Below are 26,563 nucleotides of genomic sequence, written 5' to 3'. Positions count from 1 at the left end.
GTTGACTTTGGGCTTTGAGAGTCAAACTTTGACCAAGTTAGTGGAAAGATCCAACATTTGTGAGTGGAAAATGCCAGCTTTTGAATGGTTAAATGTTGTCTTCATTTGAAGGCACTTGTCCCACTAAATCCCACTTTCAGTTAGTGGATTTTTTAGTGTCAACCTCTCATCAAACTCAAAGTTTTATCTTTTGTATGTAATAGCTTTTAAAGGAAGAGTTTATTGTTTGTTTAGAACTTTTAGCCAAAGTGAAAATTTATGAGAATTATGTGATAATCTCATAAATGTTTTTTTCTCAAATACTTAGCTTTTTCCTCTCCAAATTAGCCACTCATTGGATCCCACCATCCTGTTCTAAGGCTGGAGAATAGTCGGAAAGGCTCTTATGGTGATCTATGAACTATTCATGAGGAGATTGAAGCTGATTTGGAAAAGACTAGAGACTATAAAGTTTGTATTTCTTCTTCCCCTTTTTATTTGTTTTAATTGCATGCTTGTCCTTTGTAATTAACCTAATTAGAGTACTTTAGATCCATTTTTCTTCCGTTGCTCATGTGTTTGTTCCATCAAAATTAATTCAAATAATTAATTCTAAATTAATTTTAAACAATTAATTAAAATAATTTAATATCAAATATTAAATTATTAAACTATCAATTTCATAAATATGAATTCCTATTCATGTATTTAATATTTAAATCATATTTAAATATTTTCTATCTCTCCAATTTTGTTAAATTCAATAATTAAACATCATATTATATCGTATATAATATTCTAATCCCTAATCCGAATTTGAACATTTCAAATTTTCTCAACACACTATTCTAAGGTTTAATCCATTTATGAGCTACTAATGAGACCTAATGGACCTACAGATCATGAGCTCCAACGATCTAAGATTAGTTGGCTAAACCCTTTTAACCAAATTAATCAACATTCATTAACTACCGGGTCACTCCACTAAAGCCCAATAGTTGCACTCTCCTCACTGTAGATATATTTCTATCCACTTGATTTAACCATGATCAGTAAGTCGATCCTTCATAGGTTGTTCATATTTATAGCTAGGTCAAAATTCATCTTGCTCCTTACGTCTCCACCGATCCACCAATGAAAAATTGGTTTATGGTTATACTAATAAACTGAGTCCCTCTCAGTCATAAAGAGGGCGGGGCCTCTTGTTCAAGACTAGGAGTCCGTACGTAAGGGAACAACCTATCTACTAACTCTAAAATTGGGTAGGATTGAATTCCATCTTGCAGGACTATGTCCCTAGCTATTTACCCGATTTTACCTGAAAATGGGAGTCTTATTGGGCGGCGATGTTCAACCACTCTCACCATTTTAAATTAAAGGACAATCCCAAATAAACAGAAGTTCGTAGTTAGCTCAAGATTGAGATCGAGTTACCTTAGGTCATCGAGTTAAAATAGTCAATTTTAACAGTAAACGGTGTTATAAAGAAAAGTGACTACTCCGTGGTCCAGTCTTATACAAACATCTTTTGCATAGGATGCCCCCGCTCGCATGTCTCCACATGAACAATTTTGGGATCACATCGTTTGTATCAAATACAAAGTAGGCCACATCCATAGTGTCCCTAGGATAAAGTACCCAAGCTTATCCTTATACTTATAGACTGTTTTGGCTATATACTCAAACTTGATCATCTTTTATGTCTACATAAAGTTTAAGTATTCATGCTATAGCCAGGGGTTCGTTAGTTTATTAGATTTAGGCTTTACAAGTACAATTTACATGTTCAATAAAAACTTTATTACAAATAGAATATGTTTAAAGATTACAAACTATGAGTTTTAGGATATACAACCTAACAAACTCCCACTTGGACTAAAACTCCAATGGGTTTATATATATACAAATATACACAATGTTGAATATGAGAGAATAAATATATATACAATAAACTAGGGCATCAGATACCCACGAATTCTCCCACTTTCCCTAGATTTATGAATTTCGTAGTCCTAGTCTGACTAGGTGGCCCTCAAACACTTTAGCCATGAGGGCTTTTGTAAATGGATCAGCTAAATTTTCTTCTGAGGTTATCTGCGTGACGATTACGTCTCCTCGATATACTATCTCCCTGATAAGATGGTACTTGCGCTCGATATGCTTCCCGCACTTATGACTCCTTGGTTCTTTGGAGTTTGCAACTGCTCCACTATTAGCACAATAGAGGGTGATAGGAAGATGCATATTTGGAACTACTTCCAAATCGGTCAAGAACTTCCTTAGCCATACTGCTTATTTCGCTACTTCACATGCAGCTACATACTCCACTTCCATGATGGAGTCAGCAATACAACTTTGCTTTATGCTCCTTCATACTATAACTCCTCCATTTAAAGTGAATATTGATCTCAAAGTAGATTTCCTAGAATCCACGTCGGTCTGAAATCAGAATCAGTGTATCCTGTTTGGGCATGTACACAACACGACATACATTAAACTCCCAATTGCTGATGCATAAGGAATTTTTTTCATAGCCTCAACTTCTTGAGATGTTTTAGGACGTTGTTCCTTAGACAAATGAATTCCATGTCTGAAAGGTAACATACCTCTTTTAGAATTTTACATCTTATATCTAGACAACAGCTTGTCAACATAAGATGTTTGAGATAAGGCTAGTGTTCTATTCTTATGATTCCGAACTATTTGGATTCTAAGAACATATTGTGCATCTCCCAAATATTTCATTTGAAATTGTGATGTTAGTCATCCCTTGACGTCAGCAAGAAATCCTACCTCATTCCCAATTAGTAGGATATCATCAACATATAATACTAGAAAAGCTACAATTTTGTTGACAATTTTCTTGTATACACAAGGTTCGTCAACTTTCTGTTCAAAGCCATAAGATTTGATCGAATTGTCAAATCTTATATTCTAGGATTAAGATGCTTGTTTTAACCCATTAATGGATTTTTAAGCTTGCAAATCTTTTGCTCTTAACCCTATTCAATGAACCCTTATGGTTGAGACATATAGATACTCTCCTCAAGACAGCCATTCAAAAAGGTTGTCTTAACATTCATTTTCCATATTTCATAATCATAAAGGCAGCAATGGATAAAAGTATTCTAATAGACTTAATCATGGCAACCGGAAAGAAGGTTTCTTCATAGTCCACCCCCTCTCTTACCCTTTTGCCACGAGTCTAGCTTTGTAGGTATGTACCTTATTTAAAGGATCCTGTTTTACAGAGAACATTTGAGCGGAAGCGAATCGTCCAAATCCCATTTCGATTGAAACAAACATTTACAGTAGAACAGTACAGACTATGCATAAAAACATAAATTACATCATGCTTTTTAACTAGAAAAAAGGTTTAGAGATTATACCTTTGAAGAACTCTTCTTCAAGTAAATCCCTCAAACGTTCACGAACACTTCGAATAAGCACGAACTCCTCTCGAACAAATAGCAATCAGAACGAATGAACCAAAAGTGTAAAGGACACTCCTCTTGGTGACCTTAGTATTCTCGGGGTGAGAACCCAGGAGTGGTAGGCTCTGGCTATTTTGGTTTGGAGGGAGTTTGTGGTTTGGAGGAAGAACAAGCTATCGCATAGAGTTTTCTTCAATCATGTAGTGTCTTGAGACTATCGTATAGGCTCTTCAAAATTTGTGTAGAAGACTTATGAAAAAGAAGAAAACCATTTTTCTTTTTATTCCATTTTTCGTAAAAAAAAAAACACTAACCTCTCATTAAGGTGATTAGAAAGAAAAAGGAGATCATTATCAAATAATTAATAATTATAAATAAATATGATAACCAACTTATCATATTATATTATAACCTATAGTTTTAATATTGCATCATATACAATATAAACTATAGTTCTTTCCTTCTATTTTATGGCATTTAATATAAATCATTTTTATATTAAATTTAAAAACTATGAATCTTATACATAGAAAATATATTTGAATCTTATTCAAATATTAATTCCTCCAATTAAACTATAATGTATCAAATACATTATGTCAATTATATCATATATAATTGAATCTATTTAATTATATCATATATAATTAAATTCTCTCTTATTAATTTGAATAATTCAAATTAATCCAAAGACTAATTCTCAACTATTCTTTTGAGCTACCAAGAGGACCTTATAGACCTACAGCTTGAAGCTCCAACGGTACGTGAATAATTAATTAAACTCTTTACTCACATTATCCACCATCTGTTAACTGTCAGGCACTCACTAAAGATCGACAGCCGCACTCTTCGCACTATAGATATATTTTTGTGTCCATTGGATATAACCAATCAATAGTACGATGACCCTTCACAAATTTCTCGTAAGTACAACTAGGCCAAATTGTCGTTTTGCTCCTGTAGTTACATCTAACTCCTTAAGTATTACTAATCCCTCTAATGAACAATAGATTATAGTCCCACTATGACTAAACCCCTCTCGGGCCAGGAGAGGGTGTGGCGCCACATTGTTCAAGACCCGGAATCAGTCCTTATGGGAGCAATTTATCTACTTACCCCTGCTTTGGGGAAGGAGTGAATTCCAACTTGTGTAGCTGAGTTTCTAGCTTCCCAATCAGACGAATCCCCAAAATGGTAGGCTTGTTGAGTCGGCGATCTGGTCACTCTCACCCATACAAATCAAAGGACCACTATCATGAGCAGGAGTTCACAACTCACTTAGTATTAAGGTCATGCTACCTATAGTCATCCTAGTGATGGCGTTGTATAATGAGACTAAACATTTCGTGGTCCGGTCTTATATAAACTCCTTTGTATAGAATATCCCCGCTCGCATGTCTAATACATGAATGATGAGGATTAGATCATTTGTAGCACTTTACAACATTTGTAACACTTACAAAACGGGCCATACTTGTAATGTTACCAGGATAAGGTACCCAGTCTTATCCATATACTACAGACCATTTAGGTTATCACTTAAACATGATCCACCTGTATGTCTCCACATACATGTTTAAGTTACAAAGATAACCATAGATGTTAGTTTATTGGTTTGTGGTTAATGCAACTAAAATATCATATATTTCATAGACAAAGTGAATAAAAATATCAAATATTAATAATCACATAAATGTTTATTCATACAAGATTTACAAACTATAGGACCATATGAGAGTTAGGACATCAACACTAACATTACCAGCTTGGTCTTATTTTCTCTTGTAGATCTATTTGCAACCAATAGGTTTTACACCATCTGGTTGATCTATAAGTTCTTAGATTGAATTAAAGTATATAGACTCATTTCGAGATCCATAGCTTTTATCCATTGGTCTCGATCCACATCTTCCATTGCTTGTTTAAATGGATCCACCAAGCCATTATCAGGTATGATGACCTGAGTTTCTATCAAACCCATGTAACGGTCAGGCTGTTGAACAACCTTCCCACTACGTCGAGGCACTCTCAACTCTTGAGAAGGATGTGATGGACTAGTTTCATCAACAACACTTGTTGAAGGACTAGCCTAATCAACAACGTTTGTTGATCGATCTGTAGTTTCTTTGGTCATTTCATTCAATACTAGTTTATTGCAATGTTGATGATTTCTTATGTGGTCCTCCTCTAAGAATATAGGATTTTTCGATACAAATACTTTGTCATCTTGAGGATCATAAAATAGACACCTTTTATTTCTTTGGGGTATCCTACAAATAGGCATACTTTTCGAACAGCTTTCCAACTTCTTGGGTTTTGAACTAGCACGTGTGACGGGCATCCCCAAATTCTGAAGTGACGTAAACTATATTTACACCCTCTCCATATCTCGTACGGTGTTTCAGAAATACTTTTCGAGGGAACCTTGTTCAAAATATAAATAGCAATATCTACTGCATGTCCCCAAAATGAATTAGGCAAAGTGGAGATTGAATTCCATGTTCTATCAAATAGTCATGGAATTTCAAGTCCATATATTCCCCACCTCAATCTCATCGAAGTGTTATAATCTTTTTACCTAATTGGTTCTCAACTTCTTCCTTATACTCCTTGAACTTTTCAAGGATTTCAGACTTATGATGTATTAGGTAAATATAGTCATATCTAGAATAATCATCAATAAAACTAATGAAATATTCATACCCTCCCCGTACCTTAGCATTCATCAGACCACAAAGGTCTGAATATATGAGCTTTAAGGGTTCTTTGGCTCTAGCACCTTTTCCTATAAAAGACCTTTTAGTCATCTTACCCTCAAGACAAGATTCACATGGAGGTAAAGAGTTGTCTTTTAACTGATTTAAGAGTCCACTTTTAACCAATTTTCCAATCCTATTAAGATTTATGTGACGAGGTCTTAAGTGTCAAAGATAACCATTAGGAGAAACTTTTCACCTCTTATTTTGAGTTTCAACTATTTTAAACATCTCTATATTCAAAATAGTTTTTGTCTCAGTTGGTTTTAACACATATAAGTTGTTTTCTAGTTTCGTAGAACATATTTTAATTTCTTTTGAAATAATGAAAACTTCATTAACTTCAAAAGAAACTTTATACTTTTGTTCTAGCAAACATGAGATAGATATTAAATTCCTTCTCATATCAGGAACATAAAATACATTTTCAAGAAAAATGAAGCTATCTTCAACACAACTTCATATCCTCCACTACTTTAGTTGAGACAACCTCTCAGGACCCTACCTTAAAAGTTGTCTCACCTTCTGTAAGCTACCTCTAGGAACTAGTTTCTTGAGCAAAAGCGCAAATATGATTAACGACTCCTTAATCAAATATCAAAGTTAATTTATCCTTTTCCACGAAACACGTTTCAACAATCAGTAAATCATATTTACTTTGTTGTGTTTTCTTAGCTTCCCCATCTATAACATTCCTGATTATTACTTTCAACAAATCTAGAACATGTTCATTAAGAAAGGTTTTATCTTGTATGTCACGGTTATAAACATTATCAAGGGTATCATGCTTAACAGATTGTCCAAACAATATCTTCCTCGAGTCCATGATTTCTTTTGTGGAAACCATGCTCTTGTATTTCTTAGCTAGTATATCGGGTATGGTTGCTAATATATAGATTCGGGCCTTATTATTTGCCCTAATTCATCTGTTAAGCATTCCAAACTATTTGGTTTACATATGAGTTGGAAGTTAGAGGACATTCCTCTGTGAAAACAAACTTTAAATCATCTTTTGCTAGTATTACATTTATATCTAATTTCCATGTTGAATATTTAAAATCGTTAAACTTATTGGAAGCAAGTATTTTAGAAGAATTCGACATGCTAAAAACATAAACAACTGATTAGTAAATTACTCTTTAAATCCAATCAAATTTTAGTAAAGGTAATAATGTACCCAAATTTCATTATTTATCTACAACAATACTTTAGTGAGTTAGAATAGAAGCTACTAAGGGGCAGTCAAATATTCCTTCATGAAGTAAGACATTCTTGACTAAATACTAACTCCAGAATAACTCTTTATTCCTATAGTTATTTAGTTAGCATTTTCGATCAAGAACTTACTAACATTTAGTAACTATTGTAAGTGTAATCCTCCATTTTTAGAACCTCAGAGGTCGGTCCCAACAATGCTACCGATTTGGAGAGCCAAAGTTGGGAATCAACCTAAGAGACCCTATCCATTTCTAGAGTTTGAGTTGTTTCGAATCTCATGTTACAACCCTCCAAGTAGATAGTCGCTGAAAAGACGATTAGCTAATGCCACCTAAAAACGAAAAGCAGGCGCAACATAGGAATCTCACAGTCCAACTTAATGAAAGAGATCGTAGGATGTGTTGACACACTTCCTTCTCCCACTTACTATGAACAACTTCCCCTATTCACCTTGCTATTGATCCATGCAAACACTTTTCGAATGGAAGTCATTCCTAGGGTGACTCGAAGCCGAGCATGAATCTCACGATGTGAACTCTTAGGGACGTGAGAGCTAAAAACAATATATCATATATATTATTAGTCTCCCACTTAAGTGTTCTATTTGTTTTGGGTAAATATTTACTTAGATATATTTTGGCTAATAAATACAACCTAAGTCTAGGTGTTTATCCAAATGCAACGTTTATATTTGGATTTAACCTACAATGTCTAAGTGATAAACCAATTTATAACCTCACATTGCTCACGCATGCTCATAAAACCGGGTCAACAACACTCAAGAACTAGATAAAATCCCGAGGTAGCAGTTGTTTCTTAAACCGTCAACTTAAGTACCTCTAGCCTTAGATAGGATTTTAGCTCGGGTGAGTTTGTAATTATAGTTTTACAAGATAACGACTTATTTTAGCGAATTAAAACAAGTTTTTATTTGTTAACCCTAAGTGAGCATGCCTCTTATCTTTGTTATAGATTTTAAATGTTTGATCCATTTTATAACACTTTATAAAACTATAGACATGTGAAACAATCCATAACATTTGCCAAGCATTTCATAATTTAATATAACAAATTATATTAAACACATGATACCCTAGATCATGCATACTATATATTATAACAAATTATAATACTTTTAATGCATGATACATGCTTCCTATGGTGAGATTTTAAATCTACATGACATACTATATGGCCATACAAGATTTATTTAATTATCATACATTTATAATGCATAAGCGCACACTAATATGGACCAGTTTTGGCATCTTAAGCAAGCAAACAAGCTAATTATTATAAGAATTATTGAAAAACAACCTTAAACCACCATTGGACTGCCTGAACCGACTCAAACCAGCTCCAAATCGTCCGAAGCAAACCTCTAAGGCATTAAATAGGGTGAATCGGTCCAAAAACAGGTTGAACCAAACCTCCACGAACCGAACCGGCTAATCGGCTAACCCTCGAATCGGACTACACCTCACACATGCGTTTCTGGGTTGCTGAAGAATAGTGTTGTAACACTCTATGAGCAGCGTTGCAACGCTATGAGGATAGAAGCCAAAAAATGGTTTTCTTCTATTAAGCTTCAAATCTTTTTCAATTACAACCTAATTACAACTCCATCGACTCTAATGAATTTACATACTCTTAATCATACATTAAGGCCCATAAACAAAGAGCCAATTAAAACAATTACAACATAATTGAAGAGAAATCTAATGCCAAAACTGTAATATATCCATATCAGCACCCATTTCATACAACCTATGAAAAACACACACCAAGCTAAAATTAACGTAAATTGAGTACTTAAAACATGGTGTTGACATTCAACATGCGGAAGTAATTAGGATCTTAAGCACTCTAACTACATTAATTTTAGATTTAAAGCATGCATGTCCAATTTCCAGAAAATAGGGTTTCAAAATTTACCTTTAAAGAACTCTTCAAGTTGCTCAATCTCCAATTGAAATCTTCACTCTAATGGCTTGTAGACCACCACTTGATCTTCCATATTATCCTCTTGGCCCTTAGATTGGATGGTAGGATCCAAATTGAGAATGAACTTGAGGGAATTTTGGAGATGGATGAGGTTTTGGTGTAAAAAATCGAAGAACAAAAATTTCTTTCAATTTTTCAATTTTGCATAAAATACTTCTGTTAAGAATTCTTTTGTTTTAAAGAATTCATTCATGCAATACAAAGCCCTCTTGTGATGAAACCAAGTTCTCGACACTTGGAATTGGTAGTGTCTAAAGTGGGGAAAAACCCACTTTAAAATTTTCAATTTTAAAAATCAATTTTCAAAAAAATATTAAAAAAATGATTTTCTCAAATCATTTTATTTGAATTTCAATAAATTCAAATTTTAATTTTATATATAAAATTAATTCAATTTAATTAATTATAATAATTTAATATCAAATATTAAATTATTAAACTATCAATTTCATAAATATGAATCCCTATTCTTGTATTTAATATTTAAATCATATTTATATATTTTCCATCTCTCCAATTTTGTTTAATTCAATAATTAAACTTCATATTATATCGTATATAATATTCTAATCCCGAATTCGAATTTGAACATTTCAAATTTTCTCAACACACTATTCTAAGGTTTAATCCATTTATGAGCTAGTAGAGGGACCTAACCTACAGATCATAAGCTCCAACAATATGAGATTAATTGACTAAACTCTTTTAATTGAATTAATCAACATTCGTTAACTACCGGGTCGCTTCGCTAAAGGCCAGTAGCTACACTCTCTTCACTGTAGATATATTTCTGTCCACTTGATTTAACCACGATCAGTAAGTCGATTGATTTTTCACAGGTTGTTCGTATTTACACCTGGGTCAAAATTACTATTTTTACCCCTATAATTCATCTTAAATCTCCACTGATCCACTAATGAATAATTGGTTTATGATCCTACCATGTCCCTCTCAGTCATAGAGAGGGTGGGCCCCTTGTTCAGGACTAAGAATCGATACTTAAGGGAACAACCTAACTCTGAAATCGGATTGGAGCAAATTCCATCTTGCAAGACTATGGTCCCAACTATCTACTCGATTTTACCCTTAAAATGGGAGGTTTATTGAGCGGTGATGTTGAGCCACTCTCACTATTGCAGATTAAAGAACAATCCCAAACAAATAGGAATTCATAATTAGCACAAGGTTGAGATCGAGATACCTTAGGTCATCAAGTTGAAATAGTCAGTTTTAATAGTACACGGTGTTATAAATAAAAGTGACTATTTCGTGGTCTAGTCTTATACAAACATCTTTTGCATAGGATGCCTCCACTCACATGTCTCCACATGAACGATTTTGGGATCACATCATTTATATTAAATATAAAGTAGGTCGCATCCATAGTGTCCCCAATATAAGGTACCCAACCTTATCCTTATACTTATAGACTATTTTGGCTATATACTCAAACTTGATCCTCTTTTATATCTCTACATATAGTTTAAGTATTCATGTTATAGCCTGTGGTTTGTTAGTTTATTGGATTTAGTCTTTAAAAGTGCAATTTATATGTTCAATAATAACTTTATTGAATAAATCTTAATAACAACTTTATTGCAAATATAATTTATTTAAATATTACAAACTGCAATTACAATAAGAAAAACAACACTTGGAATATACAAAATTTAATATTAACCAAGGAAAAAAACATGAAAATAAAAAAGGACAATATTAATACTAAATATTCTCAAAATCAAAAGAAACGCTTGTTATGCCATCAATTGTGTCCATTTTCTCTTCAGAAGATTTGAAAAAATGTGCCACATCCAAATCTGTTTTGTATGCAAAATTTGCTTTCACATTTTTCCCTTTTTCCTTCTAGGGGACTCGATAGAGATCAACTAAGTATTTTGACATACGACAGGTACGTGACAGCTGCCTAATCATTCCACATCGAAAGCATTTATTTTCAACACTTTTTTTTAACTCTTATCTTGTAGAGTTCTTCCTTTGTGATCATCATTTTGTGTGATTCTTTTGAAATTTGAATGATTAGAACGACCACCACGAAAATAATAATTATTTCTTTCTTTACCACGATTATTAACATTCACAACATTCACTTCAGAGAATGGTGCTATTTCAATTGGTCGAGATTCATGATTTTTCATCAATAACTTATTATTTTGTTTGGCCATGAGAAGATATGAAATTAGTTCCTGTTTAAAACCTTTTTCTCGATATTGCTACTGCAGGAACATATCCGAAATGGAGAAAAATGTCTTCTCTAACGCATTGATTTACAAATTTGGAGCCTAAGTGTATCCATTTACGGCGAGCTTTAGGAAGAAAAGTTGTTTTCCAATGATCACAGTTTTATGGCATCCAGGTGTACTTTGACATCAAGTACTAATGACATATAATTATTACCATTAATATTAAATAATAGTAATTTTATAATATTTTCATAGTAACACAACATTACAAAATATTATATTTATATTAGAAATTTAATATATATTAAATATGTAAAACAACATTTAATTTATTAATTAAAATGAAAAGAGAAAAACCGACATATCTTTAGTATCTACCTTTAGCAAGAAAAACAATAAGAGCTAATTTGAGGAGCACAATGGAACATGGATACCAATAAAATATAATATTAAAATAAATATAATATAATATAATATTAAAATAAATTAAACATAATATATAAATATATGAAATAAATAAATAACAAAAGTAAATAAAATAAAAAGGATGGATTTCTCTACTTTCTCCAATCTTTTTAGATTTTGTCCAATTTGTATGTTCCAAAACTCACAAAATGTCGTTATTTATAGGCAATTTGGCAACTAGATGTGTATGGTATAGGTACAATATGTATAATGTTAAAGCCACATACTACGTAATGTTGAGACACATATAAAACTTTGGAAAATAAAGGCATGAAACATGCTTAAAAGACACTGAGATGAGCCTCTCATGAACCTCTATTATCATTATATTTATAATATTTATATATATGGGAAATTTTCCTTTATAAAGAAAAAAAAGTAAAGAATATGAAAAATGATTAAAGAGAAAAAATAGATTGAAAAATCCTAGCCACTCATCGTTTTTCTCTCTCCCTCTCTTCCCATCGTGAATTAAGTCACACGGACCCTCTTTTTTGTGTTTTCTTCAGCAGCCGCGTTGCCCCTCTTCCTCGATCTCCTCTCCGTTCGACGCTCCTATCTTCGGCGACGCGTGGATAGCGACCACAACGGCGATAGCTTTCCTTGTTCTCCTTGTCGGCGACTTGGAGTTGCGGCGAACGACGACGGCATCTCATACCAGCGACTAGACCAGCGTTTTCCTCCCTTTTGACAAGGTTTGCCCCTTACCAATTCTATTTCGACCTTAAATTTGAATTACCCACTTATTGACGGCGTCCATTATGCAACAATAAACTTGATGCATTGCATTATTGGACTCCAAACAGCCCTAGAGTAGGAAAAAGGCTGTATCTGAATGAATAATAACTTTTCTAATAAAGAAGAATAAAATTTATTCTCATTTTTTAAATGATTATTTGGGCACGTTCTAGCAAGGTTTCGAGTCCGTTTGAGTACATTTCAGTGGACGAATGTGCTATAAACTCCTTTGAAAACTCAAGTGTTGTGGCCTAATGTCAGACCCCTAGAACTCGACCATGAAGAGTGTGACAAGGGGTGTCACAAAGTAGACTGACAATTGACGGCGGTAGATACATGCAGACCGAATCAAAAGACTTGGCGAGCGATCGAGTCAATGTGAAGAGTACAGGCGGTGCACACCTTGACTGAGAGGAGCAATTGGACATGGAGTGGCTTGCCTATGGGGGCGTTGGGGAGCGCGTGGGCCTGCTGGCAGCACTAGGAACCTTGGGCTAACCTCTAAGCTCATCCCCACATAGTGGGAGGCACGCATGGCTGGATGCACACGGGCCACACAAAGTCCCGTGTGCGCCATAAGGGACAGGCACAGGCGCACACGTAAGTTGGCACGCTAGGTATCACAATCTAACTTTGAGATAGTAGATTTTGAACCCACTTGTGCAAATAGTACAGTGGCAACATATGAGTGTCAACACATCCAGCGAAGACAGAGGGCCACGAGAAGTGCCATGATGCGATCGAGGAGGACAGTGCATCATCCAACACACCAACATTAGTGGGCAAGCATGTCATGTTGAACATTAAGTAGAAAGACTAGCAACCATATCATCAATGCTCAATGGGGGCCAGATAGAGATGTCCACAGGATCGGGGATGCCATTCCCCATCCCCATCCCCATCCCCATCCTCGCTCTCCATTTCATTCCCCATCCCCGTGAAATTCTCCACGGGGATTAGGGTGGGGATTCCCTGTAGGGAATTCGTGGGGATCGGGTTCCCCGCAGGGAATTTTTCCTCGTTATTTTTTTTTTTTTTTTTTTTTTTGTAAAAAACTAATTAATTTAAATCACTAATGTGAGTAAATTTTAATTAAATAATTAACTTTATAACTAAATTGTTTATTATGGTTAGTTTTATATGACAATTTGAATTTAAAGATAAATTACTCAAATTTTGGCCTAAAAAAGCTAATTAATTTTTTTAGTAGAAAGAAATAAATATAAATCAAATTATTCACATATATAATCTAAATTTAAACATATTCATTATGTTTCCCAATAAATAATCAAATTTGAAATTTAAATGTAATATTTATATAATAATAATAATAATAACATAACATTAGATAACCATACTAAATAAATATGTAAAAGCTAATTGGAGCGGGGATGGGGAACGGGGTGGTGTCGGGGCCGGGGGCGAGGATGGGGAATGCATTCCCCGTCCTGTCCCCGTTTAGCTCACGAGGAATTTTTTCCCCCACTCCCTCCCCCATTCCCTGCCTAATCGGGGAATAGGGCGGGGCCTCGTCCCCGTGGGGAAATTGGACATCTCTAGGGCCAGATGGGGCCTCGAGCCGTGACCTCGGAAGGTGGGGTTTCGTCGTGAGTTTGGACGAATGGCTCTAGAGTTAGATGCATGTTGATAAGATATGCAAGCACGTCGAATTTCATGTCAATCGGAGTTCAGACGGGAGCTCTACGTTGGGGAGTGACCGTTCATCACATTTCATATGTATGGGTGGCAAAGAGGAAAAATGTTCAGAATGCACTATAGGGGGAGGCATGGTGTCAGCCCTCCACCACCCCTGAGTCTTGTGGCTTAATTGAGCTACCCCGTGGCACATGTGTGTGTCATGGTGTGGGCAAGCGTTGCAAGACAAGTGTCTTGGGCATCTTCCATCGAGAATGGGATCTCATGGACAGTGTCGGGCGGCACGAATGTGCCTACATTGCGCCCCTTCCCATGGGTCGGAGGTTTGATGTAGCACCCGGTTTGCCGTTTTGATTCAACAAGGACTTGGAAGGGTCTAAGTCTTGATTATGTCTAGATTGATGGAAGTCTGGGAAGTCCAGAGTTGGGTAGTTGCCCATGGGTTGGTTGACGAGGGTTGAGAATGAAAGAACCTCGCCTAAGGTCTGATGAAGCTTCAAAAAGTCGAGCAAAAAGTGGGTTGGGAATTGAGTTTCCCTTAAGGCTGACCATGATCGTGTGAGAATCATGGTGTTGCACGGTTGGAGAAGCACAACCGTGCACCAGAGACGCGCATGTGCGGCCAACTCACGTAGTAGGAGATGGCAAGGGCAGGCATGCACATCGGCAGCACCCCATGCCCACTCAGGCTCAGTTGTCCAGGCAATTCCAAGGCTTGAGACCACTAGAGGCAGTTTGTGGGTGACATGTGGCACAATTGGAGCCGGTCAAAGATAGACACGTGGTAGTGGATCCATAGACAAGGTGGCAGTTTTTGGAGTCAAGGGGGTGAAGAGTGTTTATAGATGGAAGAAGGTCATGACCATGCTAAAAACACTCTCCATTCCCTTGACTCCAAAAACCGCCACCTTGTCCAAAATTGCTACCTTGTCCATAGATCCATTGCCACGTGTCTGTCTTTGACCAGCTCCAATTGTGCCATGTGTCACCGACGAACTACATCTAGTGGTCTCAAGCCCTGGAGTTGCCTAGACAACTCAGCCCGAGTGGGCATTGTCGGTGTACGCGTCTGCCCTTGCCATCGTCTGCTGTGTGCGTTGGCCGCACGTGTGCGCATGCATGCACCTGCCCCATGTGGCGTGTGCGGGGCCTTGTGTGGCCTGCGTGCGTCTAGCCATGTGTGCCCCCTGCTATTTGTGCAAATGGGCTTAGAGGTCAGTGTAGGGTTCCCAGTGTCGCCAGCAGGCCCCCATGCCCCACAGTGTCCCTGTAGGCATGCCACTCCTTGTCCGACACTTCCTCTCAGTCGAAGTGTGCGTCGCCTGACCCTCTACCTACCTGCACTCAGGTTGGTCTTCTCCGCATTGACTTGGTCTATCACAATTGTCAGTCTATCCTTGTGATACCCCTGATCACACTCGAACCTTCATAGGTGTTCATGTTTGAGTTCTAGGGGTCTAACACCTAGGCTCTAACCTTGAAATTATCTCTCTTTGTAGCTTCGGATTGATATTAGACCTATTCATATATTTTTCCAGCAACATTTCCCTTTTCGGTGTCTTTTGGTAATGACCCACTTACTTGTGACTTTAGTTTTTCTTTACCCATCACTTAATGGCTGCTAATAAATAGGATTTACTCGCTCTATGACATGAACCAACAAGAGTCTTGTTTGGTGGCATTAAGTTGATTTAAACTAGTTAGAGCCCACTTGGAATCTCTTTGAGTTTGAACTCATTCTAGCAAGGTTCTGAGCCTGTTTGGTGTGGTTCAATAGGTAATAACTCATTTTCAACCTTTTTGAACTGGTTTAAAGTGCTGTAGAACTCCCTTTTTGTAGCTTGGAACTAAGTCAGAGCTTTTGAATTAAGGCTTAAGGTTGTTTTTGGTTGGTTTATTCATTATGAACACTCTTTTAGACTTCAATTAAGGTTTGGAACTAAAGATTGGACGTTGGAATCTTGTTTTAATATTTTAGGAGTCTTTCAAATATCTTAGGAACAGTTTTAAACAATATTTAAGTAGTTTTCTACCTGATGGATTTGTTTGTTTGTTGTCCTCTTATGTAGTTTACTTCTGCTATGTTTAAATGACACATGTGAGCTGATCTTGAAATGATTGTTCTGTAATGATTATGTGTGGTGCTCATTGATATTTTATGTGACATCCTATTATTTGGTCGGGCATGCTTGGATGTTCGATGTGATGATTATGTTTTGTAGAGCATGTCAAGTTGTATGGGTGGCGGAGCATGATGCGTAAATCATGTATGGGTAGCAGAGCATGCTACGTAAATCATGTATGGGTTGCAGTGTGTAACGGTCATGCTTGTCCAGGGCCTGTTGCCCATGGCCGCATGCCCAATCCAACCCCCTTCTAGCATATTTTCATGTCCTATATTGTATTAGTTTAGTTAGCTTGCTTTCTTTACATTTTCATTGTAAGTGACCACTCGCCCTTTTGCATATGCAAGGGCGCCAGTTGGCTTTTTGTTCAGAATGCACTATATGGGGATAAGACTAACCATCATTTCCTCATACCCGGAGTAGTACTCTATAAAGCCGTTGTTGTTGCTTATTGCTTTCTAGTCTACTACAATCTTTCTTTCTTTATTCACACTCACAAATCTTCTTACGAAAACCTTTTCTCCAAACCCGTTTTCTAAAACCGTTTTCCCTAAAACGGGGGTGGAGGTTGCAAGAGGCACTCGGTGTGCCATCGGCAGTCCGTAATCGAGTTGGCTGGCTTGTTCGTGAGCGGGAACAAGTGCCGCACAATCGCTAAGAGAAGCTTCCGAAAGAGCGATTGTGACAGTTGGTATCAGAGCCAAGTTGGCTTATAGAGGGAAGATCAGTGATCATGTCGGCGACGAAGAACCTGAACAAGTCCCATGTGGACAGATTGGTAGAGATAGAAGAACAAATGCTCTACCTGAGAGAGGTCCCAGATAATGTTCGTTTCCTTGAGACTCGGCTACAAGAAGTTGCCGAGAAAGCCGATGGAATTGATGCGGTGGTAGGCCGCCTAGACGGATTACCCGTCAGAGAATTGATGATGAGGGTAGAGACCCTCGAGACCAAAACAGTACGGTCCGGCAACTTTGAACGAGGCGATAGCTCCTCGGATTCTGTTGCCCACATAGAGGAGCGTGTCGAAGAGCTGGACAGCTCCCAAAAAGCAATACTTCAGATGGTAACCGACCTATCTGAAGACTTTCGATCGGCCCTGGATGTCGTGAGAGCCGAGATAGCGGATGTGAGTGCGAGGGTGAATCTCACCATCCGAGCGGTAGGGAACCAAGCCCCACCTGGAGGCGCAGTGGCAGTAAGCCGAATAAAAATCCCAGAACCGAAACCCTTCTGTGGGGTGCGAGAAGCGAAAGCCCTGGAAAATTTTATCTTCGACCTTGAGCAGTACTTCAAGGCGACGAACACAGTGACTGAAGAGTCGAAAGTCACAATAGCAACGATGCATCTAATTGAAGATGCAAAACTGTGGTGGAGATCACGATTTACAGATATACAGGAAGGACGTTGCACTATTGATACTTGGGATAGATTGAAACAAGAACTTCGCTCGCAGTTCTTCCCTGAAAATGTTGAGATCTTGGCTCGACGAAAACTCAGAGAGCTAAAGCAAACAAGTAACATCAGGGACTATGTAAAACAGTTTGCAGGACTCATGTTGGACATACGAGATATGTCTGAAAAAGACAAGGTCTTTTGCTTTGTGGAGGGGCTGAAACCGTGGGCGAAAGCAAAACTATATGAACAGGGAGTACAGAATCTCCCCTCTGCCTATGCGGCAGCTGAACGACTATACGACCTTAGCACTGACTCACAAGATGTGAGGAAGCAATCAACTACCTCAAATGAGGAAAACAGAAACAGTCGTTCCAGTCCTCCCAGGCCTGGGGGAGGAGACAAGAACACAGGGGGGGATCGTAAATCATTCCAACCGAGATCAGGAAGCAACTGGCGGGGGCCGCCACAACAGCATAACAATTACAATCGCCCCCTGTCTTGTTTCATATGTAGGGGGCCACACAGGGCGCGTGAATGTCCAAATCAAACTGCGTTCAATGCTTTTCAAGCCACATTAGCCTCTACCTCCGGAGACGAGGCCGAACTAGAGGAGACGGTAACCGAGCCAGCGGCAGAAATTGAGAATCCCAGGATGGGGGCATTGAAATTTCTGTCTGCACTCCAGAAGAATATGGGAAAGGCGACGGAGCCACTAGAGAAAGGTCTCATGTATGTGGACGCTTGGGTCAACCAAAGATCGGCCAAAACCACTATGGTTGACTCTGGGGCTACCCATAACTTCATGGCGGAAACGGAAGCTCGCCGCCTGAACTTGAATTGGGAAAGAGATGCAGGGAAGATGAAAGCTGTGAATTCCGCAGCCCTACCGATTTCGGGGATAGCGAAGAGAACTCCGGTAAAGTTAGGAGACTGGAAGGGCCTCGTCGACTTCGTGATTGTCAAGATGGATGATTTTGATGTGGTACTGGGGATGGAATTCCTACTTGAACATAAAGTCATACCAGTGCCCCTCGCCAAATGCTTAGTCATTACCGGATCTACACCGACCGTAGTCCAAGCCAGTATCAAGCGGCCAAATGGAGTGAGAATGATCTCAGCCCTCCAGTTGAAGAGGGGCCCGGCCCACGACGAACCCACGTTCATGACCATCCCAGTAGAATCGGTTGAGTCCACTGAAGAGGAGATCCCCCAAGACGATCTATTTGTCTTGGAAGAGTATCGGGACGTCAGGCCGAGAAGCTTGCCCAAGTCCCTACCCCCACGAAGGGGGATTGACCATGAGGTCGAGTTGTTGCCAGGGGCAAAGCCGCCTGCCAGGAAGGCATATCAGATGGCCCCGCCCGAATTGGCTGGGCGTCGAAAACAGTCAGACGAGTTGTTAGGTATGGCTCAGCTTAGCTTCAATATCCAGCAGAGTTCCGCGATCGGAAAGGCGGCCCTCGAAGTGTGCGACAGACAGCCACTCAGGCCACACTTGGTGGACCACCCTTATGCAGGCAAAAGTCTTCAGACACATAACTTCACTAAAGAGTGGAGCAAAACCCCTGAGATAGCTCGCGCCTACCTAGAAAGAGCATCAAGGAGAGTGAAGAAATGGGCTGGTAAGAAGCAGAGGGCCCTTGAGTTTCAAGCTGGAGACAAGGTCCTGATCAAGCTACGACCGGGACAGTTTCAGTTCCGAGGCCAGAGAGACCAACGGCTAGTAAGGAAATATGAAGGTCCAGTGGAGGTAATTGAGAAGGTCGGGAGAACCTCATATAGGGTTCAGTTACCCTCATGGATGAAGATTCATTCTGTCATCGGTGTGAACCTCCTGAAGCCCTATCATCCCGAACCCGAGGATGGACAGCGGAACTTGTTAAGGCGCCCATCAGTCACGATGAAGAGTTTTGCTGAGAAAGAAGTTGCACAAATCTTGGGTAAACGTACGCGCCGTAGTGGAAGACCCAGACGAGAACTGACAGAGTTCTTGGTGAAATGGAAGGATCTCCCCGATGAAGAGATCAGTTGGGAGCGGGCCGAAGACTTGAAGAATGCAGCTCCGGCCATCGCAGGTTTTGAACAAGGTCGGTTGACGGGGACGTCAACCAATTAAGTGGGGGAGAATGTAACGGTCATGCTTGTCCAGGGCCTGTTGCCCATGGCCGCATGCCCAATCCAACCCCCTTCTAGCATATTTTCATGTCCTGTATTGTATTAGTTTAGTTAGCTTGCTTTCTTTACATTTTCATTGTAAGTGACCACTCGCCCTTTTGCATATGCAAGGGCGCCAGTTGGCTTTTTGTTCAGAATGCACTATATGGGGATAAGACTAACCATCATTTCCTCATACCCGGAGTAGTACTCTATAAAGCCGTTGTTGTTGCTTATTGCTTTCTAGTCTACTACAATCTTTCTTTCTTTATTCACACTCACAAATCTTCTTACGAAAACCTTTTCTCCAAACCCGTTTTCTAAAACCGTTTTCCCTAAAACGGGGGTGGAGGTTGCAAGAGGCACTCGGTGTGCCATCGGCAGTCCGTAATCGAGTTGGCTGGCTTGTTCGTGAGCGGGAACAAGTGCCGCACAATCGCTAAGAGAAGCTTCCGAAAGAGCGATTGTGACACAGTGCATCATGTGTAAATCATGTATGGTTGGTAGCGTAGAGCTTGACACGTGAATCATGTATGGTGGCAGAGCATGACACGTAAATCATGTGTGGGTCACGTTACTCATGTGTTCTTTTACATTAGAGGGAGGGAGAATTAGGTTGAGTTGGTAATTTTTATCAACTCAACCTAACTCAAGTTGGTGAACCAAATGCTCCCTAGGTAGTAAAGGATAAAATGTTATTTATCCATACCATATAAAAGTTAATGGGTCCAAAACTACTTTGATTTTGAAAAGGAGTCTTTTATCCAAACCAAAAACTTGAAGGGCTAATTTTATCAAAGGCTTTAACTCTAAGTGGATTATCAAACTTGAGAAAAAGTTTGATCAAGTTGATTGGGGTTTCTTAAAGGATGTGCTTAATTCTCAAAGGCCTAAGCGGATAAAATGGATTAATGGTTGTATTAGAAACCTAAAATTCTAAGTTTCCATCAATGGTAGGCCTCGTGGAAGGATTCATGCTTCAACTTTTTCTCCTTTCTTATTCCTCTTGATCAGTGAGGTTTTAAGTGCACTTGTTTGCTCATTCATACTAAAGGGATTTTTTAAGGTTTTATAGTCGGTGAAGACAAAGTTCATGTATCTATTCTTCAATTTGTCAATGGCACGCTGTTATTCTGTAACTATGATGATGATATGTTGAATGCCCTCACAGAAGTCATAGAGGTGTTTGAATGGTGTTCTGACCAAAAGGTTAATCGGGAAAAATCAACATTGTGTGGAGTTAATGTGGATGAAGACAACATTTTGAATTTTTTGTTTTTATAATTTTTTACGAAATATCCATCGACATCCGTTTATCGATATTTCCATTGACATTTGCTTAAAATTGAGACATCGACATTTTCGTCGATATCGACATTTGAAAACTTGGCCATATCACATGCTTTGAAGTTGTGGGTTCGTAAGGTTTGTGTAGTTGCTTCTTTCAAGAGTTTGGTTTTGTATTAGCTTGTTAGAAAGATGTCAGGGACTCGATTGAGGAGTTCCTCCTCCATCAACCATTCAGGGAGAAAGGTCACTTTTTGGGGTTTGTGGGAGTGTCTGTTAGTGCACAAATTACACCAAATATTTTTGTAACCACAGCCTTCTTATGCTTATTAATAATTGAAGGGTTCTTATATAGTTTTGTGGGTGAGGGGATCCATCTTCCCCCCTGCCCTTAGGATGTTCTCTTCTCTTTTGATAAATATAATACTCTGTTTCTTAAGATACCACCTAGTCAGAATACTTGATAAACACAAAGAACATTGAGATAGATATATAATGTAGTTCAATATCTGTAAAGAAATTACAATATAATAACCTTTCGAGAGGGCTATCTCTCTCCCAAAGTCCCATAAGAAGCTCTCACCAAAATGACCCCCTCCCTATGGTGCCCAACTTCTGTTATTTATAACCAAGACGCCACTAATTAATAACTCATAATGCCCCTTACTAATATCCTACTAATCTTACCCATATACCCCTAATTAGTACTGTCACAGTGTGCTCTATTATGGAATCTTTGGGGGAGGGAAATAACTGAGTTTTTATAGGTGTGGAGGGGGCCCTAATGATGTTTGGTCTTTGGTGATGCTTCATATTTCGTTTTTGGCTTCAATTTTTTTTGTAGTTATTCTATGGGCAATATTTTACTTAGTTGGAACCCCATTCTATAGTGGTAATTTTTGTTTTGTTTCTCAATAAAAACAGTTGTTACTATTAAAATTGTGTTCTTGATTAGAAGTGACTTTAATCATAGGCTATCAAATTGTTTTTGAGTTGTGTTTTTTTTTTGTTTTTTTGTGTTGCTTTTATATATTGTTGTCTCGTGATATTTGATACTTTGCAAAATATGTTCAACTATGTTATTTTTCTATGATTCTATGTTTCTCATGATTTGTACAAGTATATTAACTAGTGAAACATGCCCAGGTTAAGCATACTATTGTTGTGTGTAGTATTGCACATGAGTCAAGTTGTCTTATGCATTAGTTTATATTAATGGTATTTATAGGGAGCAATTACCCTTTAAATATTATTCTTTTTTTACTAACTTGTTTCAATCCAGTATTATCATATTAAAAACGCGTATGGCGACTTTCATAAGGGCTCTAAACAAAGCTCATCAAGTTCTATACTTGAAAGCCTCCCCCACCATTTTGAGAAGCAAATTGATGCCCCTTTTGCCTAGTGCTTTTATTGGGTTGGAGAATCTACAAAGCCAACTAACAAATCACAATCAGAATCACCATGGTTGTTTCTTTCGTTTCTGTTGGTCTTCGACAAGTACAAATCCTCACATTGATCTCTCAAATGAAGATAGCAAGAGGCATTTATTCAACAGGTTCGTTCTTGCTTTATTTTGTTTATTATCTTTCACATCCCTTCCACTCTCTCTCTCCATTGTCGGCATTTGTTTTGATTGACAAGTTTTCTTTTTGGTTGTTGGACTTAACAGGTTGCTGTACCGGAGCAAACAACGAGGGTTTTTGGAATTGGATTTGGTACTTGGGAAATGGGTTGAGGATCACATCAATTCCTTAGATGCAGATGGTATTCAAGCTTTAATTAATGTTCTCGACCTGGTAATTTGGTCTTCTACCCATATTTGGAGTGATTTTCTATGCTTTGTGGTCTAGCCTTAGTTGGTTTTAATCCATGGTTTTTTTTTTTTTTTTTTTTTTTTTTTTTTTTTTTTTTAAAAAAAAAAAAATTTATTCAATCAAAATTTGTCTCTAGTTGGGGGTGGGGGGGTTGAACGGAAAAAAATGCCAATGCCCCATGACAAAGGAAATAGCGGAGGCAATTGTTACAACAAGTGTGTAAGTTACAAACTTACATCAATGGGTGGTAAAATTAAGGGTCAGGGTTTCAGTTAAGTGTCCCTTCCACCAAAGTAGATGGTTTCAGTTCAGTTCGGGGAGGTTATTCGTGCTTTGGGAGAGGGGTGATGTTCTTATGTTGGTGGAAAGGGATACTAGAGTATTTTTTTTTTTTTTTTTTTGGTGGAAATAGCTTGTGTGAGAATATTTGGTATTCGACACATATTTACCCCTCGTTTTAGGCTCTCCATTTATATTTTGTTTTGACATTTTTCTCTACCTTCTGTTACCAAAACTTGGGTTTTTCTTTTTAAGTTACTGTAAATGATTTTCAGGACTCCTTTTTGGATGATGCTTATTGTTTGCAAGCTTCTTTTTTCTCTAACATTCATAATGAAAGTTGGCTTTCATAAAGGGAAAAACATAGATGTGTGTGATGGTAGATTGTTAAATCCATTGGTTAAGGTTATTTAGATATGCGTACAGTTTTACGCAATATGCTGGTTATGCTCATCTAGAATGAAAAACTAAAGAATGTTCTCATTTTTTGTTTTTTCTCTTGTTTCCCTATAGCCTGTGTTTTTCACTGAAACATGAGATTTAGTGGGAGATGTCCTCGCAGATTAATGGATCATTCTTGAAGTTCCTCAATATTATTGTAACTATGAAAAGAAGTGGAAGTTTTAGAAATAGCTTTTAAGAGGGTTGGTCTTGGGAAGGAGCAGTCAGTCCCCATTAGGTTAAGAGGAAGAACTTTTAGAGCAGTCCCCATAATAATGTTTTGAGTTCATTTGCTTTGTTGGAATATAAAGAAATCCTTCCCAAGACCTAACATACAACGATCTCATAAAAATGAAAAATAATAAACATGCAACAAAGACTCAATAGTTCTTCTGTTTTTCAGGAAAATCCAGATTTATGGAAATGGTTAACTGGCCAGGAGCAACCCCCCGAAGCTGTGAAAACAAATCCTGTGAGCATCCAAGCGTAACATTAATTAATGTTTCCCTTTTATCATTCGAGTAAATGTGTTTTTATAATTAGAGTATGCATCATTGTAGGTATTTATTAGTGTGCAAGAGAAGGTCATGAACAATCTCAACCAACTCGCCTCACCTGAGACACGAACACCACCTGGGCAACAATGGGTAAGGGGTTGGGATGATTTCAAGCGAGGTCGGGATGGTCCCATAACAGGAAATCAGTAGCTTTTCCATTATACATTACGTGTAATCTAAGTTTATAAGAACAGAAGAACCCAGGTTAAGTTTATGTTATAATTGTTTGTTATGGATGGTGGGTTGTGAATAAGTTAGCCCATCACGGACTTTAAAGGGAACATTATACAGTGACTCTCCCTTTAAACCCTTGATCTATCGTGAATTAATAATCTTCTTCCTCGTATGCATTTAACGGTATAAAACCGTTAACCGCATTGTACAAATTTTGAATAATTCATCATTTGAAGTACTTGTGGGCATGGATTGTATTTCTTTATAATTTTTACTTGATTTCTTTAGAATATTCATTTGGGGCAAGAAGTAGAGTTATTAGGCCTAAATTTAGTTTGAGTTATTAGATGTGACTTTGAGGTATAAAGTTGTATAGTTTGAAGTTAAGAAGTGTGGATACAAAGTTGTTTACCTTAGATTTACCAGGTACGTATTTAAGGTGTAAAATTGTTAAACTCGGACTTTTGAAGTATGAGTTTATGGTTAGCTGTTTATCTTTTTCTCAGTGCTTTTATATACAACCTTTAAATTATTTTTTTTCTCAGTTTAAATATTATTTTAGTCTCTATATTTGACCATTTTGATCCCTTAGAAATTAAATGAAAATGAAAATGAATGGATGAGAATTATTATTTTTTAAAAGTACAAGAATCAAAATGAATCAAATTCGAAAATATAAGGATCAAAATGAACCTTTTGAAAGTATATAAACTAAAATGAATCAAAACCAAGAGTATAGAGACCAAAGTAATATTTACTTTTAAAGATTTGTTTTCATAAATGATAAGATTGAGTTTTTTTTTTTTTTTTTTTTTTTTTTTTTTTTTTTTTTTTTTTTTTTTTTTTATGTATATTTTACAAATTTCTCAGAGTAAAATTTTAATTGAAATGGACAACATAACTTAGATTTATATAAAGGTGTATGATGGCCAAGAAGGGGTCAGGTCGATAACAATCTTGTTCCCATAAAAATAGTGGTAGTAGGATAGGGTAGGTTATTCACTTCTCAAAAGGTGCAGCAATAACTCACCATAAACTCCATCAAGATAGATAAGAAGCTATTGGTCTTATGTATAATGGTGAATATGATGTCAATTAGCATGACCTGTCTAATGCATCAAATATGATGTCCATGACTATATATATCGACTAAACAAATATTTAAATATGAACTGATATGAATTTGTAATCTTTCCTTGACTAATGCATCAAATACTTCAATTTTGGCCCTGATGTATTTGAACTCGTGCTTCCAACCAAATTTGCTACACCTTGGTCCAAACATCTCTAAGTTGGATCTAGTACTGAGTATGTGATAAGTGTCAACTAAATTACCTAATGATGAAAGAAAGAGAAAATGAACTTCTATGATACGAGATCACTTTACTAAATTACTTAATCATACTGAAGATAAACCCTCAAGTCAAATTTAACTATTGTGACACTAGATGTGTTCCATATAATGAGGAACGAGATATGGACAATGAAATTGCTTGTTGAGAGTTATTGTAAGAAGAGTTCCCTTGCAAAAATAAAATATGCATCTCAACAAAAGTTAGTGTTTGAGAATAATGAAGGTGTAGGAGATAATACAACATATACGTCACTTGAGTATGCTATTTCTAATGTACAGAATTGTTAGGAGACTTCGTGTTGAAATGATTATAATTGATAAGTTATCATAAGATATGTAAAGAGTGAATGATATAGGAGGTTTATCAATGATGAAATATAAGAAAAGAGAGACCAACACACAGTTTACGTGGAAACCCTAGAACAGGGAGAAAAACCACGATACAGACCTTTTTCTTATTATTTTTAATTGGTACACTGGATACAAGAGAATAGGGTGAATAAATAGACAGTAGAGAGCCCTAGG

General features: G+C 37.4%; 1 protein-coding gene across 1 annotated transcript; it reads left to right on the top strand.

Moving 5' to 3' along the window:
* The first annotated feature begins 12,437 nt into the window (after positions 1-12,437).
* Positions 12,438-24,932, top strand: SDHAF2 (succinate dehydrogenase assembly factor). Its single transcript, XM_039036694.2, has 5 exons — positions 12,438-12,752; positions 22,699-22,974; positions 23,089-23,215; positions 24,357-24,425; positions 24,514-24,932. The coding sequence occupies exons 2-5, from the start codon at positions 22,721-22,723 to the stop codon at positions 24,658-24,660; spliced, it is 597 nt and encodes a 198-aa protein (XP_038892622.1). The 5' UTR covers positions 12,438-12,752; positions 22,699-22,720; the 3' UTR covers positions 24,661-24,932.
* Positions 24,933-26,563: the final 1,631 nt, after the last annotated feature.

The sequence above is a fragment of the Benincasa hispida genome, chromosome 7 (assembly GCF_027475165.1).
Source record: "Benincasa hispida cultivar pf3 chromosome 7, pf3_genome.v1.1, whole genome shotgun sequence".
In the NCBI taxonomy this organism is placed as follows: domain Eukaryota; kingdom Viridiplantae; phylum Streptophyta; class Magnoliopsida; order Cucurbitales; family Cucurbitaceae; genus Benincasa; species Benincasa hispida.
This window is presented reverse-complemented; position numbering and strand designations above follow the sequence as displayed.

What these genes read in the sequence shown, in the direction of transcription:
- SDHAF2 (XM_039036694.2), top strand. Translation starts at nt 22,721, where the DNA reads ATGGCGACTTTCATAAGGGCTCTAAACAAAGCTCATCAAGTTCTATAC. An exon ending in AAGAGGCATTTATTCAACAG is followed by an intron (nt 22,975 to 23,088) that starts GTTCGTTCTTGC and finishes TGGACTTAACAG; the next exon opens with GTTGCTGTACCGGAGCAAAC. An exon ending in TAATTAATGTTCTCGACCTG is followed by an intron (nt 23,216 to 24,356) that starts GTAATTTGGTCT and finishes TCTGTTTTTCAG; the next exon opens with GAAAATCCAGATTTATGGAA.